Source organism: Anneissia japonica, unplaced genomic scaffold (assembly GCF_011630105.1).
Source record: "Anneissia japonica isolate Jap-2015-1 unplaced genomic scaffold, ASM1163010v1 scaffold3474_len973312_cov172, whole genome shotgun sequence".
Lineage (NCBI taxonomy): Eukaryota > Metazoa > Echinodermata > Crinoidea > Comatulida > Comatulidae > Anneissia > Anneissia japonica.
The window spans coordinates 403,914-425,475 of NW_022747780.1; the positions used below are offsets into that span (position 1 = coordinate 403,914).

Genomic DNA, 21,562 nt, shown 5'->3' on the forward strand with positions numbered 1-21,562 from the left:
TTAATTTTGTGTGTTGCTAGTGTTCTCTTTATCCGTTCGGACATCCCTTTAACATACGGAATACCTATCGAACCTCTGGCCTTTTCCATTTTATCTTTAGTTTGGCGTTCATTGATGTTTGATGCTTTATTCTTTCTTCTATTAAAAACTTTCTTAAATGCCCATTTGGGATAGTTACAATTGTGTAGTGTTTGTTTGATGTTTTCCATTTCGTGATGTTTGTCTTCTTCTGTTGTAACCTGTCTCTTATACACATCTAGATGTGTATAAGAGACAGGTGTTAGGTTTGTGACACTATATTAATACTACCGTGCGCACGGACGTTAAGACGTATGTGTACACATTCGTAAGTCCTTAAAATGCTCAAAATTACTCTTTTCCTTTAAAATTCCTTTTAAAATGCTCAAAATTAATCTTTAAATAGAGCATGTTTTAGCATATAATACTTTTCAATCAGAACTGCGCGTGCTTCGTGAGGGTCAAAGTACGGCGGATCACCTAACTCGTCCTCAGTGACGAGTTCAAATCTAGTTTAGTATTAGTATTTAGTATTAGTATTTAGATACGCTATTCATAGAAAACTATATCATAGCGTTTACAGAGTTGAATAATGATTTGAAGCAATAAGCTCAAGTTAATTTTGAATAGACCCCATAATGAAACAACACTGATTCCTTTGTGTTCAAGTCACTACATTTAAGAATAAAGTAACATTGGTTTCTGAGTGAAAAAAAAATGATCAATCTATTTATAAAGTGGCTAAGAACACTTTCTCTCTATCAAATATATTTATGTGAGAATTGACTTAATTGCACATCAAATCATTTTTTGTATTAAACAAAAATATGGAAAGAATAGGGTCCCAGCAGGAGCATGTGCTTACTGCCTATTGCTGTACATTACTGTATCTCGAAAAAATACCACGATCTAGCAGGCGTCCATAAAAAGGGGTTGGAATTAAACCTGTGCTGCATCTTTATGATGTACATTCAAGTTTCGAACTCCATTCGTTTTCTAATAGGGCGCCCCCCCCCTACCTCGTGATGTAGTACCCATCATGCACCCCCACCGGATTTACTAGATACAGGGTTAACTGAGAAACATAGTGTCTATGCTAAACTGGTTTTACAATGCACTCAAATTGCCCATTGATTTTGATATATAATGTCTATACAGAGAAGGAATAATAAAGACAAAATGTGTTTTAACAGTAGGGTAGGATTTAATATCAGATTAACCATGATAAAACATATAATTTCTACTCAAAGTGAATAGACCCCAAATTTGAATTACCTACTGAACATTTTTAACAATGGTAAATCTTTCGCAAGGGTGGGGAAAACGGTTTGGGTTCTCCATTACCAAAGCACCTAAGGGATCCAGACTACACTTTACTCAAGATGGTAACACTTATATACTTTCTATAATTATATTGTAATCTGTTGAATACATAAATAACTGTAGAAGGTTTCACCACACCCTTTTGTCATCTGTACTTAGGAAGCTACGATATGGTGGGTGTTCCAGGGCCCAAGGTCACCCTTGCAGCAGCGCTGATGATGGAAAATTGTCTGTTAAGTCGGGCAGATAACCTAATGTAGACTTCCTAGTAATTATTAAATGGGACTGAAAGTGCAAGACATGTCTATGATGGACTATCAATCATCTTGTAAAAATCAAGTAAAAATGAATAATTTCAAAAAATATGTGGGTGGATTTTCAATTAATTTGCATATTTTTCCATAAATATTATGATCATTCATCATAATTTAGAGCTACAAGTGCTAATTTCACTACCTTGAAAAAAGTTTGAATAATTTGGCAAACAATCCATAATTTGCATAATAAGAATACAGTACACCTACCTTTTCCAAGAGTGTGTGACTTGCAAATAGTTGCCAGGACATCAAAGCATTTCTTGCTCAATTTTGCTGAACCAATAAGGGAATGTGTAAGTGAGTTAGTTGCATTCTCTCCTTGTAGGCATTGCAATAGTTTGACAAGTATAGCACCAAAAATCTCCATCTCTTTATGGGTTAGAGGCATCTAAATGGTAAAATAATAACAATAAGTATTAACCCTAACATTATAAAAGCATAGGAATTATTAAATAACATTAATATAAATTAAAATTAATATTAGCATTAATATAGCCCCTGCTGCCATTAACCAAAAGGTCCACTGATTAATCTCAGATGGTATTAAACATACTCCAAGTATTGTAATACACTCAGGATTCAATATTTCAATCATTAACTATGTCATCACTAGGAATGAAAAATTATCCATTTTTACAAGCTTATATACAACAAATACCAAAAGTGTCTAACCAATCAGCATTAGTAGATATTAGTATATAAGCCCAAGGATGTTCAACAGGCTGGGGTGGGAGGGGGGGTGGACATACCCCAACCCCATGGCAGCAAATTAGTTCCACTATGTGGGTTAAAATGCTAAAAATGACCATTAAGTTGTCATTGAAATAGGGATTTAGTTGTGCATTCGGGGATTTAGTTCCCCATACTCATTTTCACCCACCTCCCAGCCCAAAACCAGCCTACACCCCTATTGAATATTACCTTATTTGTCAATGAACTTTTATGAGGTTGATTTATTATTGTTGATAATTCCACAAATCATATATTTATATCAATCGATCGTAACTATATATTTTCTCATTTTAAACAATTGATTTTAGCAACCAATATATAAAATGTATTCAACGTTATATTAGCATGACAGAGTTGTGGGAACAATTAACACCCAGGAGTGGATGCTATTTGGGTGTTTGAACCTCTCTGAAAATGATGGCTACAATGCAACCACCTACACCAAAAAAAAAGAAGGCCGAATATGAACACCAACCTGTTTTGCATAATCCAGCATCGAGTTGAGCGATAAAGACACCAATGCCAGGCAAGTAGGCTTGCCATGTCGGCAGGCATCCCCGAACACCTGCAGACAAACCTCATCAATAGGACCAAAAACTTCGCTGTTGTCATTATCATGTTGTATCACCAGTACAATTGGTAAAATCACAAATTTGAAGTGCTCTTCCTTCTTGGCGCTATTAAAAGAAGATTGACTTTGATTTTAAATTAAGATTCAAATTCAGATTATCCATTATTGTCCTAACTTTTGTAGAAGCGGTTGGCTTGGACTCAAAACCTCGAGGTCGGGGGTTCGAAACTCTCGCTGTGCAAATCGCTAGTGTCCTTGGGCAAGGCACTTTACCTACAGTTGCCTCTCTCCACCCACGAGTACAAGTGGGTACTTGGTAGGTTCCAACACAAAATTGATAAAACTAATATCAATAATAATATTATTAAAAGTATAATGTTTTCAATGCAAATTATAAATAATAATAATGTAATTTTCTCAATCATATTGTTTCTTTTTTAATTAAACTATTGTTCAACAATTTTAATGTAATTATTCAAATATTAAATGTTATACATACTTTTATTGTCATTACTGTGCAGTGGCTTCATTTTTGGTTGTGTAATTTTCCTTAATTCTATTGTTAGTTAATCCTTTTTGATATATTACGTAATTCATAATTCAGACTTTGTGGCTGCAATGTTTTATGTTTTTAATGATTTTTGATTGAATAAATACCATAATAGAAAGTACAATATACACATATATCTGTATGGGCCTAGGCAAAAGCACTAATATTGTGTCAACATTAACAAAATATAATGTTATTCAGTGTAAACATTTGTGTAAAGATAACACATGCTCCCGCATTAAACAGATAAATAATATTTACACATCGGTGCTTGGTTGATTATTCTATTTGCAAAATCAACCACAATAAATTTGATACAAAATAATACTGAAAATCTATATGGTCAGGAGAGAGAATTTTAAGGGATTGCAAATGCATCATTTAAGCATGAGCTTTAAATAGATACTGTACCTGCCTATTCCTAACATCAGTGTAAAGGAAGTCATCCTGCCCCCTCCCCCTCTGTTCTTGTTGAGGCCATTATATGGTTTACATGTGCCTCGAAGACATAAGGATGTATTCACCACTCTCTGTCTGTCTGATTACGCAAAAACTAATGAATAAATCATCATAAAAATAAATGGAACGGTACATATATCAAAAGAGACCATTCAATTTTCGGAAAATGTCAAAGAACAGGGTCAAGATCATGGAAATTAAATTTTTTACCCTGAGCATTAAAGAAAACAATAGTCCCATATACATGGCCATAATATTGTTCAATATGCAGAAACAGGGAAGAAAATAATGGATTTGCCAATCATACACGACCTGCGTATTGTTCGGTATTCATGCATAGGGTGGAGGTATGCACTCTACGGAGTGACTGCTCTCAATTTTGGGAAGAAAATGTCAAAGGTCAAGGTCAGCAAATTCAATTATTTTACCATGATGATAAAGGAAAATAATGGAACGGAGTGATCACTCTTAATTTTGGGAAGAAAAGGTCAAATGACAAGGTCAAAGAAATTGAATTTTTTACCCCGAGCATAAAGGGAAAAATTGAAATGGCTCCATACATGGCCTGGCTATTGATCGGTATTCAGGAACAGGGAAAAAAATAATGGATTCGCAATCACACACGACCTGCGTATTGTTCGGCATTCATGCACAAAGCGGAGCCAAGTACAGTATACACACTATGGAGTGACTACTCTAGTTTGGAAATTTAATAGTGCAGAGAGCATTGGGTTAAATGACAGTCCTGTTGTCTGAGAATGAAATTAAAATAAATAAAAAATACATGAAGTAAAGGAGTAAATTCCTCTTGAATAAATTACTCCTGATATGAAAACCAGATGAAATGTTTTTGAAAATTACATGAGCCTTATAAATAAATCATTAGTGCATTAGAGCAGTGTTTATGTGCACCAACACGTGTACTTTCGGGTTGACTGCGTGTGCATTAAAATTAATTGAGATTTCAGGATTTCCAAGAGATGTCTATAATCCGATGTTTGCTCTAATGCGTGCATTAACCATCCGATTTTCAGCGAACTAAATCTTAATCAAAACCCTACACACAGGTTGGCTAGTCGTAAAGTTAATCCTCTCACTTAACTCTTACAGGCGGATGATATCAAAATTAAGTACTACTACTTCTGAAATATTTAATGCCAATGTATCAGTCTATGTCTAAAATGTAGATTATATCAAAAATAAAATAAAACATGTTTCACTAAATGATTACCCTGAAAACAGATACATTTTTGAAATATTTAATGTGAATGTACGATGTTGGTTGATCTGAGCAGAGCTATGTTCAGACGACCTGACCCACATTGAGGGGACAAACAGAGAATGGTGATGAAGATGATGATGTGCATCTGGCTATGTAAATTCAATAAAAAATTTTAAACAATATATATGTTTAATAAATGATTTGTGTTTTGATGTACCTCACAACTTTAAATCATGTTTTAGTCTATTGCTTTCATGAGATAGATTACACACATCAGTTATGAGTGATTTATATACTTTAATCCTCCAGCCAGACAAAAACATTATTGTTGTTGTATGGGGATGTTATCTATACCTTTTTAACAGCATATTTTAACAAATAAGTCTTAACTGCCAGGAAATGGCTTCGACAGACAAATTATGTGATGAAAACAGAATGAATGTTTACAATATTTCATTAGAAATTCTAGGGCAGATGCGGGGGAGGGGGGTTCAGGTGCTGATAGTGCGAGTGCACCACCTAGATTGTATTAAGAAAAATAACTGTTGTATTGTATTGTTGATATGAATTACCGGTAAGATTTTTAAGGTATGAGAGTGCAATTTCTGGGCACCTAAGAGGTCCATATTCTCAAAATGTTCTGAGCCCAGCCCCAGCCATGGTGGTGCAGACTCTCGCGTACCCCCTACAGCCAAATCCTGCATTCGCCCAAAAAATTGTTTGAATTATGGAATAATTATCAACATTTTAATATTAATTAAAATATTTTTAAACCTTGCACTGCAAACCTTTTTTATGAACATTTTCAATGTAATTGTTGGTGTTTAATGTTTGGCAGTCTCTTCTTCTCTTTATTGTGCCATTATTCAGAATGTTTAGTCTGCATCAGAAAGCATATAACCACTGATCAATCACATTCTGTCTGGATAAGGAGTCTACTGGTTTTTGATTAGACAACTGGAGGCACCATATTAAAGCAAGTCAACTTGAGAAATACAGTAAGCTGGCTAATGAATAAGTTAATGTTTGGAACGGCAGTAACATTGTGTCTACGCAAGTGTGTAACTTTCGCAAGATGAATTTCCACAATCTATTGGTGAATTATTAACGACCTCGTTTATAGTCAGTTTGTCGAATTTGCTTGCGAGTTTTTTCAAGTGGAACAGAACAGCTTCAGCTTGGTTTCCCTGAGGAAATACACACAATGTCCGCAAATTTCAGCCACAATTCAATCAAATTTTATGAAGATGTTATCTGCTACACTGTAGACAATGCTGCACTATTTGAATATGCTGAAGCCCTCTACTGACCCATCTTTACAACGACATGCTGTCAGCTGTTATCCAACATCTCATCTGTTACCATTGCACATTCCAAAGCCCAGCTGTCCAGACTATCAAATTTTAATTTGGCAAAAAAAACATGTGACATGCCTATATATGGTCATGATGACATCACATCATGACCATATATAGGCATGTCATGACATATATGGGCATACAACAGTTTTTGTTAAATAAAATTTCTGATAGTCTGAAATGTACTTAATATATCTATTCATTATTGCAAAAAGGTTTTTCAAAGCAATTTGTTCTGCAGAATGCAGCTGAATGGTAACAATAATTCAAAGATTAAAATACAAAAGAAAAACCACACACAATAGAATGATAATATCCAAAATGATTTAAATACAAAAAGTATAAAATGTAGTGTAGGTGAAGTGATGGTAAGATGTTTCCAAACCTCGAGGTTGGGGTGTCAATCGTTCGCTGTGCATTGCACTTGTGTCCTTGATCAAAGCATTTTATCTGAATTGCTTCTTCTCTATGCAGGAGTACAGTATAAGTAAGTACCTGGTAGGGTTAAATGCCAAAATGCGCTGAGGTAGCTGCTGCAGTGTTATGGATTTTATAAGGAAGAAAAATACCATACAAGATCCTATTATGGTGCCAAATTATGGAATAGTCTTGAAAGTGCAGTTCAAAATGCAACAAAAGTTTATTCATTTAAACAGTTGTTACCCAATTGTGTTAGGTTTTGAATTCGTTTATGTTTACTTGTATAAAAATTGTTCAATTTCTATGGTATTTCTCATTAGTATATAGTACGGCCTTGTAGAACATCTTCAAGTGATACAAGCATTTCCATGTTTAAACAAAGCCTGTACAGGTATTATTATTATTATTAACCAGGAAATCTTATTCTATCTTATCAGTACGTACCACAATACTTGCCAAAACAAATCTCGCAAGAGATTTGGGTGGGAATCAAACCCATGACATCCAGACAACTAGCCTAGTCTTAACCAATATAGAAAGGAATATTGTATTTTCGATGTACCAGTTGAAATGAATTAATACTATACAGAGTTAAATAATTTGAAATAAATTACATTTGCAATTTATGCATCGTCTATCCATCAGGAAGCATTAGGATTATTTATGGTTATTTAAAAAGCTTAGGTTCCTCTGAGATTACACAAGGAATCTCAGTTTTTATTACCGGAACTTTCTTAAAAAACGTCTGATGATTTAGTATAAATGCAATGTTCTAGTGTTTCTCTTAAGCTACACAGCTGAGAATTATAAAACGGAAGTCACACTGTAGTTTTTCACTCGATTACACTCTTGTAACTTGAGCATTCCATAATTCCCCATCTGGATTTGAAGAAATTTCTACAAATCTCTATCAAAGTTCAACCATTTGTAAAATTACATAACTGTAAATGGGGGGGGGGGGGTAAATGTCCCTAACGAGAGCAAAGTGGGCGTGGTCGGGTGTTGCTCAATGTTTTAAAATTGGTCCAGGGTTAGACTAAAATAAAGTTTATTAATAATGTGGAAAATACATAGGCCTATAATTTTCTCCCCGACAAAACAACTCAGCAGTACCTAGTAAGATTGATTAAAACAGGGCAATGCCCATCTGTCTGGGTGCTCTCCTGTACCAACCGAGAAACAGATACAACAGAAATATTAAACCATATCTACAAATATTTGCTTTCAGTTAAACTATGAATTTTGAAATTGCAGTTTCTGATTTCTTTGATATGTTGTGAAGGGTCTACTTGTTAGGTCATTGAACCCTTCTGTCCTGTTGGTAATACAATCTCTGATTTCAGAATACTGGCGAGTATAAAATGATAAGTCAACAATAAAAAAAAAAAAGGTTTGAGTTGCTCTCTGTCTTAAGTTCAAAAAGATGCTCCGACTCTTTTTGCGTGCACAATCTTCTCTAAATATTAATCCCTCATCCCATTAGCATGTATGGTACTATTATCACGGCATGTATTATATATTGTGGTTGTTGTTAACTGTCCCTATTCCTGATCTTTGTTATTGCTGTACTATTAATAGTACTTTCATATACAACAGCAACTTATATTAACTTGATGATGCAAAGATTAATAGCATTTTTGTTTTACTTGTTAAGCACCAGAGGCTGGATTTATCAAACTAGAAATCAGCTTAAATTCATCTTAAGTTCATTTTTTGCTTAAGTCAAATTTATAAATATTGCTTAAACTTACAAATTACTTAAAATTAAAAAGTCGATTGTACATATGAACCATCTTAGATGATTTTTAAGCTAAGATGTTTTGATAATTCAGCTTAAGATATTTGCTTAGGCGGACATCTAAACTTTTTTGACTTAAGATATTTGCTAAGCTGAGATTGATAAATTCCGGGCCTGGTCTTCCACAGAAAAGAGTATGTATAGTTACAAATTGGTTAAACAAATTTAACCAAGTGGATACAGCAGCTTCAACAAAACCACACTGTCCCATGAAATAAAGGTTATCCTCAATTCAACAGCTGACCAATACAGTTTGGGAGAAAATAAAAATACATATTAGAAATTTCATTCAGTGATACTGGATGAATAAAAAGCAATTTTTAAAAGTAGACTGACATAAATACATACTGATTTTTAAATTGCTTGAACTAGATATAGGTCTATTATGTGTGAGTTTTGATTACATATTGTTGTTAGGATAGCATCATTCTGACATCATTCTGATACACTACAGCAACAACTTAAATGCGGTCATCAAGGCTGAGTGCCTCTATAGCGAGGCCACCGTTTTCACAGGTTTTTAAACTGATGTCACAACCAGCTAATTTTTTTTATATGTCCACACTATCAAATTTAATTTGAAAAATATATTTGATGTGCCTGTCCATACACATGGACATGGTGTCATATTACTTACACAAATTCACAAGTTTTTAAGGGGTCGTTCACAATTATCAACATTTCCGCAAGTGTACAAACATTATACTAGAGGGATGGGGTAGACTTTGTACACATTTGCATATGCATGAAAATGTTGATTCAAAATAAACCTGAAATATTAAAATAAAATTAGATTTTTAGGACCAATTATAATTCAATCATGGATATAATACACATTTTTAAGTAACCAAGTATAGTAGTTTAGATGACTTCACAAAAAAATGGAAAATGGTTTTGCAAAATCAGCATTTATGTACGGAACACTTTTAGAGGGGAGGAAGGGGGTACTCAAAAAGAGCACTGTTTGGTACACTTGCAAAAAATTTGATAATTGTGAACGACCCTTAAACTCATATCATACGTCATTTAAAAAAAGTAAACCTACGAAGACTATAGCTATATACTATAGGAAGCAACATAAAAAAATATTCTTCTCTTAATCACTGAAATAATATCATTCCTCTATAGCCTTGGCATCTATCCTTTCCACTATTAATTTAAAAGAATGTTTCTAGAAGAATGTCTGTAAATTGAAAACAGATTTTTTTTTATCGATCTGTAACTTTTTTTTATTTTAAATCTTGTTTGATTTTTCATTTGAGCAATTCAATTTAATTTTTTTTTTTGTATTTTTGAGTGACAATATATTTTTTAAGTTATTTTGTCTACACAGAAATAAAAAGCTAAACATGAAATATAATGTAGTGAAAATCTTAATATTTAAGATATCATACTACATTCTAATTATAGTAATCACATAACTATAATAATAGTATAATAATAATAATATTAATCAAAATAAATGAAGATAATACTACTATATGAATGTACTATTATACCACACATATTTGAATAAACACCCAGGGTGTTTATTGCAAAGGGTTTTTGAGGGGGCATTTATTTAAGGGAGGCATTTATTCAGGTGGGGGAGTTTATTCAAAGGAAGTATTTTCTTTTGGTGTAAAAATGAATACGTATATATTCATATATATGTTATTTTTTTGGTGTAAAATGGATATATTCAAATATATATTTGAGGAAAAAATAAGGCCCTGAGGCATTTATTCGAGGTAGGAGTTTATTCCAAATGAGGCTCAGGAGGGAGCATTTATTTGAGGTGCTAATTCCAAGCAAGGCATTTACTAAAATAAATAAGGTAATTATAAACTATGATGATAATACCAAATAATAATCACAATAATAATAATGAATATAATACTACTTAATTAAGGTAATGAAGGTATTATTATAATAACCAAATACCAAAACTCAAAAACAAAAATATGGTTAATATAACTTTTGAAATATAATAAAGACTATAATAATAAATTCAACAAAAATTATCATTGTGTTTGCTTTAGTAATCAGAAACCAAAAAAAAGTGATAATCTGTAAGTACTGAAGTACGTGGAAATGCTACGACAAATACTGTAATTGAAATTAAAGCCTAGTACAGGGGCTTCTTGTCAAATTTCTAATACAGAACCATGATGAGATTATCTGGTGATTTTCAGCAAAAATGTAATCAGTTAATTTGCCACTACAGTACAATACGCACAAATTTCAATCACCAATATGCATTAAAAATTTATTCATATAAATTTCAAAACACAACTACAATTTCATTTTGGAAGATAGAAATTTGACTTTTAATTTGTAAAATTGAAAACAAAATTGAACCATACCAAAAACAACAACATGGTTTGCAGTATTTTGAATATTCTATTGTAATAATGAATGTAATTTAACTATGGGGATCATCAATAATTTCCAAAACATACTTTTATGTGATCTCCTTCCCCCTGAAAGAAAATGTGCATAAAAAAAATGTTGATTTGTGAAATTTCAAAAATCATCATTTTATACTTTTCATCATAACAGTACTTATATATACACTTTCAACTTCCTCCCCACTCTCAAAGCATATGTACTCTTTTGAAAATATTGAAATTATGGATATTGGTCCCTAAAAAATATTCAAAACTTACTAATAAATACTATTAATTTTAATGAATAATTCATTAAACTTACTAATGACTCTGATGAAAAAATGGCATTACAAGAACATTTGTCAGAATGGGAAGGGTGCTGTATTTGATGGGCACGACACAATGAGTTTAAAATACCTTTGGCGATATGACATTCTGATCTTTGCGTGTCAATGGAGGATAAAGAATGACACTTCACAATAATACAGTATATACTTGTGTTATAAAGACGGTTTTCCACTAGGTGAATTTATGTGCACGTGCATTCATGTTTCTATTGAAGTTTTCGCTTCAGTGAAATCGGTAGTTCAAACTGTTTCCCACTTTTTGCGAAGCGAAATAAAAAATGCGCAACCAATGAGAACTTAGAAAGTCAACAGATGCTTTCAATTCGTGCGAATAAATTCGCCTAGTGGAAAAACCGGCGTTAGATATGGCTTAAAATAGCAAATTTCAATTAAATTAAAAAAAACAGGGGGTCGTCTTTAATACGCATGACATACAAATTTTAGATTTATTAACACGTTGGCTGCCAGCGACGAGTATACTCGCCAACGGGGTGTATGTGTTTAGTGGGTTTGTGATGTTGTTTTGTAATGTTTTTTCTCCCCTTTTGTTAAACTTCAATTTTGAATGAGAGATTGCAATAAAGTTCTTCGTATTTCGTTGCTGAGGGCGCCAGGGACAAGTATACTCGTCGAAATCGGGGTAACATTCTAGCATTTATAACTTCTTTATTATACATTGTAAAACCACAGACTCAATGGCTGGTAGTTTGGGGAAGATACACCTAGACGATAATGTACAAATGACGCATGTATGTTTCTTGTATTATGTTGCCGGTAGTACACTTGAGTGATACAAGTGGGGGCGCCCTTTGAACATATACCAGCCCATGTAAAAAGCGGACGAGATAACTCGCACTTGGCATAGTCAGTAAAAAGTTCTATCACAGTACCATCGACGAGTATACTCGCCCCCTAATATTTTCCCGCCAATTTATTAGACACATCATGATGATATATGACTAGATAAAATTTTAAAAAAGTATGTTTGTACATGTAAACTTGTTTTGGCACCTGGAAAGGAACCTTAAAAAAGGTCTGGCAGTCAATGTGTTAAATCCTGTTTGTCTTAGGTGCGGATCATCCGTAACATGGGAATTTACTACTGCAATGAAGCTACTAGTTAGTATGAATGAATGAACGTTTTTTCTATATGAACAACTGCTTTTTAGCTTTTTTATCGTTATCCTTATCGTTGAAGTATAAATGGGGGCCTTTAAAAGTCAATTAACAGACACAGATGAATTCATGTTAGAAAGAATTAAAAGGAAATATTTGTTCATTTACAGTAAAACCCTATTAAGGGGGCAATCCTATAAAAGGGGACAATTATTGTGTAAATTTGTCTTTAAATGTCCCTTTAATAGAGTTACTACTGTATTGTCAATGTTCATACATACACAAAAACATTATGAGGAAGAGAATGAAGTATTGTATACGATGAGCTCTTTCAGTTCATTATCTCCATAAATTATGATCGAATAAATTTGAAAATATTGCATTATAATGGCTTGCATCATTCTTTATTCTTTATTCTTTATTCTCAACCAACAGTATAAAACACCAATAATAGGTTGAAATAAAATTTTCAGTAAACAGAGCATAAATATATACAATACAAATTAAAAAAACGAGTTCATTAATAATACTTTTAAATTGCGAGTAATTACAGTTAAAAATATCCGAAAAATTATTCTTTAAAAGACAAGCGTTATAAGCTGACGAAATTCTACGGAAAATACCATTTTTACAAACATTTACACGAGAATATTTAACATGAAGAAAAGGTTTATAACGAAGATTACGAACAGGTACATTAAAATGAAACATAGATACAAGATTACATTTAAACTTTGAGTTAAGACATTTGTACAAAAAGTATAAATCCTGTCTTGCTCTCCTAGACGTCGGAGAAATGATAGGAGGCCAATTGGCTGCTGGGCCGATGAAGCGCAAGAATTTTCTATGGATTCGATCTATTCTGGAAACTTGGGAAGCAGAGAGAGAGTTATATATAACTGAGCAAAAATCGAGTGATGGTTGGATAAGAGATAAGTAAAGTGCACGTTTTGTGTGTGGGGAGAACCGAATGCAATTGCGCCACATTAGCCCAAGCAATCGATTGGCCTTTTTAACAATGTTGTCAACATGTGAAATAAATGTCAGTTTACGGTCAATAAAAATGCCGAGGTCACGATAGGAATTTACACTTTTAAGGGCCTCACCTTGAACAGAGTAAGCAAAAGTAATAGGTGTATTCTTAAGGGAGCAAGACAGGACTTTGCATTTATCGGACTTCAGGGACATTTTCCAGTCGGAAACCCACTTGCGGAGTCTTTCCAGATCTGCCTGGAGCGCAATGGAGTCCTCAATGGTGGTAATGATTTTATATATCTTGAGGTCATCAGCGAACATAAGACAGCTGGAATTTTGGAAAATATTAGGTATTTCATTAACAAAGATGTTGAACAGAAGGTGGGCTAGAATGGAGCCTTAAGGAACTCCCGAGAGGACTGGGAGAGGGTTTGAAGTAGCACTTTCAAATACTACTCTTTGGAACATATCGCTCATGTTTGTTCTGATCTGCCCTACTTCATACATCTATGGTTAACATTCAATTACAATTTAGAACAAGAATTTAATTTTCTTGCCAAGTATATATGTGTGGTCTGGGCTTCTGGAGAGTCTTGTAACAAACTGTTGACATTCCATATATATTAAATAAGAATTTATTTGTATAAATATATTGTATTTTTATGTTTTACAGTAGGTAGTTAATGGTCCATAGGATACCATTTTTTTTTTTAACTTGCTTTCAAATTTAAATTTGTCAATTTTTATAATACAGTATAATGAATTTCCTAGCTGCGAAACACTAAATTTGTCTTTAAATGTCCCTTTAATAGAGTTACTACTGTATTGTCAATGTTCATACATACACAAAAATATTATGAGGAAGAGAATGAAGTATTGTATACGATGAGCTCTTTCAGTTCATTCATCTCCATAAATTATGATCGAATAAATTTGAAAATATTGTATCATAATGGCTTGCATCATGTTTGTTTCGTATCTGCGCTACTTCATACATCTATGGTTAACATTCAATTACAATTTAGAACAAGAATTTAATTTTCTTGCCAAATATATATGTGTGGTCTGGGCTTCTGGAGAGTCTTGTAACAAACTGTTGACATTCCGTATATATTAAATAAGAATTTATTTGTATAAATATATTGTTTTTTTATGTTTTACAGTGGGTAGTTAATAGTCCATAGGATACTGTTTTTTTTTTTAACTTGCTTTCAAATTTAAATTTGTCAATATTTTGGCCCATTCCCACACGGATAGTAGAAGAGCAGCTTTTCTAGAAACACCTCTGACCGTGCACTAATTTTTCATTAGTGCATGCTTTGCTTGATCTTATATTGGTTTGTGTGATATTATACCATTCCAATTCTTTAAGGAATTGTTTACAGTAAAAAAGAATTTAAATGGCCCATGTGTATGTTGCAAAGCCCAATCACCACCAAAAGGACCACACTGGAAATAAATCTTTGAACTTTTGTTGTTTGTTATCATCAATCCAGAGGCCATAAAACTGGTCCATGGAATAAATACTGTAGATGACCATTGGAATATAATATACATCTTATAGATACATCCATAAGAAATGGTCAGCTGAGTCTGGTAGATGGCCAGAGGAATTAAGATAGATACTGTATAGTCCATTTATTTGATTGTGCAATTTTGATGGATTATATTATACTATTTACATATTTATATATTTTGGAATAGACCAAACAGTAAGGCATGATAAGTAAAGTAATTCATTATATTATATTGATCATAAGAAATTTTCCATATTAAACAAAATATGAAAGTCAAAACATTATTATAATGCTTTCCCACTATTAAAAAAAAAACAGTCCCATCATTCACCATGCAGACAGAGAATACCCATCATGCATCTGGAGATTGATCTTTGCTAAATGTGGCAATAGGGAACAGTTATTTTTTTTTTCACTCAACATATATTCTAATCAATTTATGAGAGTGAGAAGTCAAAAAAGTCAAATATCAAATATTTTTCAATTAACATCATGGAAATTGATATATAATGAATTTCCTAGCTGCGAGACACTAAGGGACAAATATCCTTAGCTGCAATGATCATATAGCCTACTAGTAAATATAGATTTCACTTTTTATAACCAAGATATATAAAAATGTTAGGTTTAAGAAAAAAACAGATATCTGCATAATATGCTTGTTTAATGTTGAAATAACACCTCAACAACACTTTAGATTTTATTATTACATATATGATATAATATTAAAGAAGCAGTACGAAAACAAGAAATGGCAACTGTTCAGAACTCAATGTTACTGTAGTTGTTGAGATTTCCTCTTTGTCTCTTTACTTTCCAGGTTTCTGTATGTGTAATTTCTAATTTTGTACATGCACACAAAATCGGAATTTTAATAAATTTTCAGGTTTTTGCATTCTATAAAAGAAGTTACATTGAAGAACATTTCTGCAAAATATCAATCACTAAATCTAACTAAAAAGTATATTAAAATTATTTTCAAAATACAAATCTTAATAATATACTATTTATTTTTGAGTCTTTGAAAGCTGTTTTATCAAAACCCACATGGCTGATATCCAATGAATGAAATATTCATAACTTGGTTAATACTCAAACAATTTCCGTCAAATAATCACTGTTTTAAAGAAGAATTCATGCCGGATAAAAATATACCAAACACGCAATTTAAATTTTTCCTAAAAATGGCTGGTTTTGCCAGAGCTTGTCACATATATGTTGTACTTTACGTCTCTGATCAGGAGGTACTAAATAAAATAAAATAAAATTGAAATTACCTGTACAGTATAAATTAATGTATTGTGAATGTGTTGATAGTATATATATTGTATTACAATGTGACAAATGTAATTCCATTTATCGATCTACCGGATGACTGATGCGTGATATCACATACATCACTCATTCCTAAAGGTTAAGGTGAAATTTCAAGGAGCCTCGGAGTATATTTCTAGTCAGGTTGTGCATTAGGATAGTTTTTAAGTTTGAATAATGATATGGTAAATGTTCTTCTCAAACCTCCATGTATTTAATTATTATAGCAAGACTTTTTTATACCTTGTTTCGCGAACCTAATTTTTTTAAAACCGTCAGAGGAGGGCAGAAAAAAAAAATGTTGTTTTTTTATTTAGCAAATAGTTTGCCAAAAATATCCAGTTGAAGGAGAAAATAAAAATGGAATTTTTTTGGTTAATGTAAACAGTGTAGTAATGGGACGGCTAAATGATTTAAATTTATATAATTAGGAAGAATTATACACATCTTATGTTTGGAGATTTCGAGACTTTTTACTAAAATTTCATTTTTTTCGTGGCGGTGGGTTCGCGAAACAAATGTTAAAAAAAAAGTCTCGCCTAGGATAATTAACAATACACAAAGGTTTAAAATATAACTAATAATATGTATTATTGTGAGATGTTATTATTGTGAGATATTATTGTGGGATGATATGAAATTAATGTTATAAAGTCAAGCACACAATAGTGCATCCTATATTAGGCCCAAATAATAGCATATGCTAAAATAAATAGTAACCATATATTATAGGGGGTGACCCTTCCAGCGTATCATAGAAGGTTGGCTGATATTCAGGGTCCCTCTTAAATAAAATGAAATAACGTGATGCGTTCATCAGTGAAGTCTCTTTACGAGGCTTAGGACTGGAGTTGTTTTTAGTTGTGAGAAAAGTTCTACTGTCACAGGAATTGAACCCAGGACTCTGGGATTAGAAGGCAAGCACCTTAACTACTAAGCTATGCAACTCCACACCATGAATTTCCTACATTAGGCCCAAATATTAGCATATGCTAACATAAATAATTTTTTTTTTTTATTACTAAAGAGATTACTAAGATTATCCCTTCTGCATTTTACTTTTAATTTTATTTTTTAATATAATGTAGTTTAAGATAATACCCTGGATCTCAGGGAAGAGAAGTGAACAATACTGACTGAGTATCCAGAATAAAGAAAGATTTCTATTCTATTCTATTCTAACAAGTCTTTGAAGCCTATGGATTGCTGATTTCCTTTACTTAATATTATTGGTGCTAAGATAAAACAGAATTAAACAGAAAAACAATTTGTACTGAAAACATAATTTTAAAATAATTATAATCTTTACATTTTATATTCTATATTACTTAATAGAAAATTCAAGCATTTTTATTGGTCTGTATATTAAATATACATTAAATGTTATGCTTGGTTAAAATAAATTAAGACAACAAACAACAACTATACACTACATGAGGTTCGCCATCCCAAAACCAGTGTACGGTCGCTAATTGTTAAACTGAATCAGCAATAGAATGTGGCAGCATTAAATATACCTTAGTACAGAGACGTCATATTACTTTTACTCATAACTTAATAGTAAGTCAATTCTAGTAAATAACCCATCGTTTTAAAGCTTATTAATATGGGAAATACGAATATATTATAGAAAAAGTAAATTTTCAATTTTGGTCACCGAAGCTGGTTTGTGGGATGGCAAGCCCCATGAAATATTTTTGCCCTTCACAAATTCAACATAGTATAATGAAATGTGGATGATTTATACTGTAATTGTAAATAATAAGATTATGGTTTAAGATCAACAGAACATTTTCAATTATGTGCAGAAAAGGAATTCTTATTTTCAATCTTATTTCCTACTTTTAATGTGAATGGAAAATAATGAATTTTAAAAAAACCCCAAAAAACAATATATTCAAATTGCAATACAGTACTATGCAATTTCATTTTAGATCAAAACACTTAATTATAGCCCCTGGTCATTTGACAAAAAGTATGTGCCAAGTAATTATAATAATGATAACACACTTTCACTAATACCTAACGGTGTATTTGAGTAAAAGCTGTGCAAGGCCATACATTATAATAGTTGCATAAACGATTTCAAATACAGAAAGGCGAAGAAAGCCAGCTAAAAGCATTCTATCCAACTTGATTTTTTCTGCCTCTAGGATTTTCAAGATAACAATGAAATCAGGAGTTGAAAAATTGCATGCACGTTTAATATTCTCTCTAAGGTTCGCAGTGGGTCGTGATAAAAATAAGAAGCAAAAATTCAACTCCGAGAGTGGCATTCCCGACAATTTAAGGTTCTATAAGTACCTACAACATTTCAAAACTTCAGCAAAAAGACTCACTGAATCTGATGGCCCTTCCCAAACATTTAACCTCTTGAACTAAAAATTCGGGAGACTGGATGGGTGCTAGTTAAGTGCACCCCCACCCTTTTTCTTGGATGCACTCTAATCTTTTGAAGTACCAGTTAAATACTAGGAAGACTTTGGACACTCAAGCCCGTAGCCAGGGGGGTTCGTTGGGTTCGAACGAACCCCCCTTTTCATGAAGTGCCCTTTCAACAAAGGCTGGCTAGCCTACACTTTAGGCCTATAGCCTAGAGCCTATCATCATTAAAAGTCCTATTACCAGAACCATAGGCAAGCGTGCCTTTCGAACCGCTTGGCCATTTGACTTGTTTCCAAGGTGGAAATAGGTTGCAGAATCAGTGTACTAGAACATGATAAGGTGCATTACAACGATGGTCCATAGACTATGGGTCACATCCAAATTTTGGGCTGCAAAACTTAAAGGGCAGCAAATTCACCCAGGAGAAAAAAAAACCAGACTTTTGCAAGTTCACCCATTTATGCTGTCATCCGGGAAATCTGCCTTTTAGTCAGGGAGGTTCCCCCCACCCCCCACCCCCAGAATCTCAAGTAATCTGTAAAATATAAAATTTGCAGAATGCTGCATTTACACTCAGGCAAATACTAATAGTTTAACAGGTTATTAACAATTTGTCTTCAATAATTTATTACCTTTAATCATTCAAGTGTCTAGCAACAATTTGTCACAATAATTTATTATACTTTGTGATCACTTTGGTGACAATGATTAATGATTGTCATTAAAATGTGGCTATTTATACTGTTGCTGGTTGTAAGTAAATGTAATCACTCCTTTTGACAATCATTATTAGGTCATTCTGAATTTGTTATCAATATGTTAATTAAAAACGATCAATAATCATTGAAAAGCAATAATTATAAACAATTTAATGTTTAACATCAATATGCAAATTATAGAAATTGTAAAATATTTTATTTTATTGTATTTTTGTTTTATTTTAATTAACATCCGACAGCAGGGAGCCCGCCACTTACAATATACATAAAAAACAACACGGTCAAAACAGCATTATTTAAAAAACTTACTAAAAAGATGCCTTAATTTTATACTTTATATACTCAAACTATTAAATACTGTCAATGGTAGAATCTAAATAAAAATGAGTTAAAAATTCTACATAATCAGCAAAGAAATCCATTTTTAAGAATATTGAGTCTGTAGAATTGAATATGAAATACACTGACCAATGACCAACAAGAACATTAGAATAAGGACTATCATTATAAGATTTACAAACAAATTTAAGAAACATATGTTGCACAATATCTAATTTGTTTTTTACAGAAACCATTTAAACATAATAGAACTATTTTTGAGATGAGGCCTAACCAAAGATACTGTATATAAAGACAAATCAAAGTTTTTAGATTCCTTAATTTACAGAAATTCCGCTTAACGAACCCTAACATTCTATTATGTTAATACTAATGCTAAATTTGATATGATGATTAAAATTCAACATATTATTAAGAACACCAAAGTCTAAGAAATGTTACAATATTCAGAACATGGTTGTTAATACTATATGGGAATACAACATTACCTGTTGTAATGCTAATATTTAGAAACAACAATCAAATATATTTGTTATCTACAAGTATCTATATTTAGATTCTAAGCTCCCAACTTTTTGTTTGGTTAGTAAGGTGCCACTGCTGTGAATAACATTTGGTTATTTACATTGTTATTCATATATTAACACAATAAAGGCAAATGCTGTATAATGTATAATGAATTAAAATAACTATTGGATAGGAAGAAATAATTTGGTGCAATAATTATTATATGAGGGTAGTGCAATCAGGTGGCCCTTCCTTAATAAGACATGATTTGCTTTTAGCTGTTTTAATGCAACTGCTCTGAATAACATTTGGCTATTTACATTGTTATTCATATATTAACACAATAAAGGCAAATGTTGTATAATGTATAATGAATTAAAATAACTATTGGATAGGAAGAAATAATTTGGTGCAATAATTATTATATGAGGGTAGTGCAATCAGGTGGCCCTTCCTTAATAAGACATGATTTGCTTTTAGCTGTTTTAATGCAACTGCTCTGAATAACATTTGGCTATTTACATAGTTATTCATACATTAACATAATAAAGGCAAATGTTGTATAATGTATAATGAATTAAAATAACTATTGGATAGGAAGAAATAATTTGGTGCAATAAGGTTAATTATTATATGAGGGTAGTGCAATCAGGTGGCCCTTCCTTAATAAGACATGATTTGCTTTTAGCTGTTTTAATGCAACTGCTCTGAATAACATTTGGCTATTTACATTGTTATTCATATATTAACACAATAAAGGCAAATGTTGTATAATGTATAATGAATTAAAATAACTATTGGATAGGAAGAAATAATTTGGTGCAATAATTATTATATGAGGGTAGTGCAATCAGGTGGTCCTTTCTTAACAAGACATGATTTGCTTTTAGCTGTTTTAATGCAACTGCTCTGAATAACATTTGGCTATTTACATTGTTATTCATACATTAACATAATAAAGGCAAATGTTGTATAATGTATAATGAATTAAAATAACTATTGGATAGGAAGAAATAATTTGGTGCAATAAGGTTAATTATTATATGAGGGTAGTGCAAATCAAGTGGTCCTTTCTTAATAAGACATGATTTGAATTTAGCTGTTTTCATGTTTATCTTTAACAATTTTTTTTTCTTATGTAACTTGTTGTAATTCTTTTGTAATGTGAGCTTCTTAAAATTATTTCTGCAATTCAGCTTTGGATGC

The 21,562-nt window shown here is 32.2% G+C and overlaps 1 protein-coding gene across 1 annotated transcript in view; it reads right to left on the bottom strand.

Moving 5' to 3' along the window:
* The window catches only part of LOC117120598, a 45,442-nt gene that overhangs the window by 6,511 nt on the left and 17,369 nt on the right, over positions 1–21,562 (bottom strand). The window contains exons 6-7 of the mRNA XM_033265627.1: positions 2,866–3,067; positions 1,866–2,046 (exon numbers count right to left, since the gene is read on the bottom strand). Of these exons, the coding sequence (XP_033121518.1) occupies positions 1,866–2,046; positions 2,866–3,067 (383 nt within the window). The remainder of the gene's footprint in view (positions 1–1,865; positions 2,047–2,865; positions 3,068–21,562) is intronic.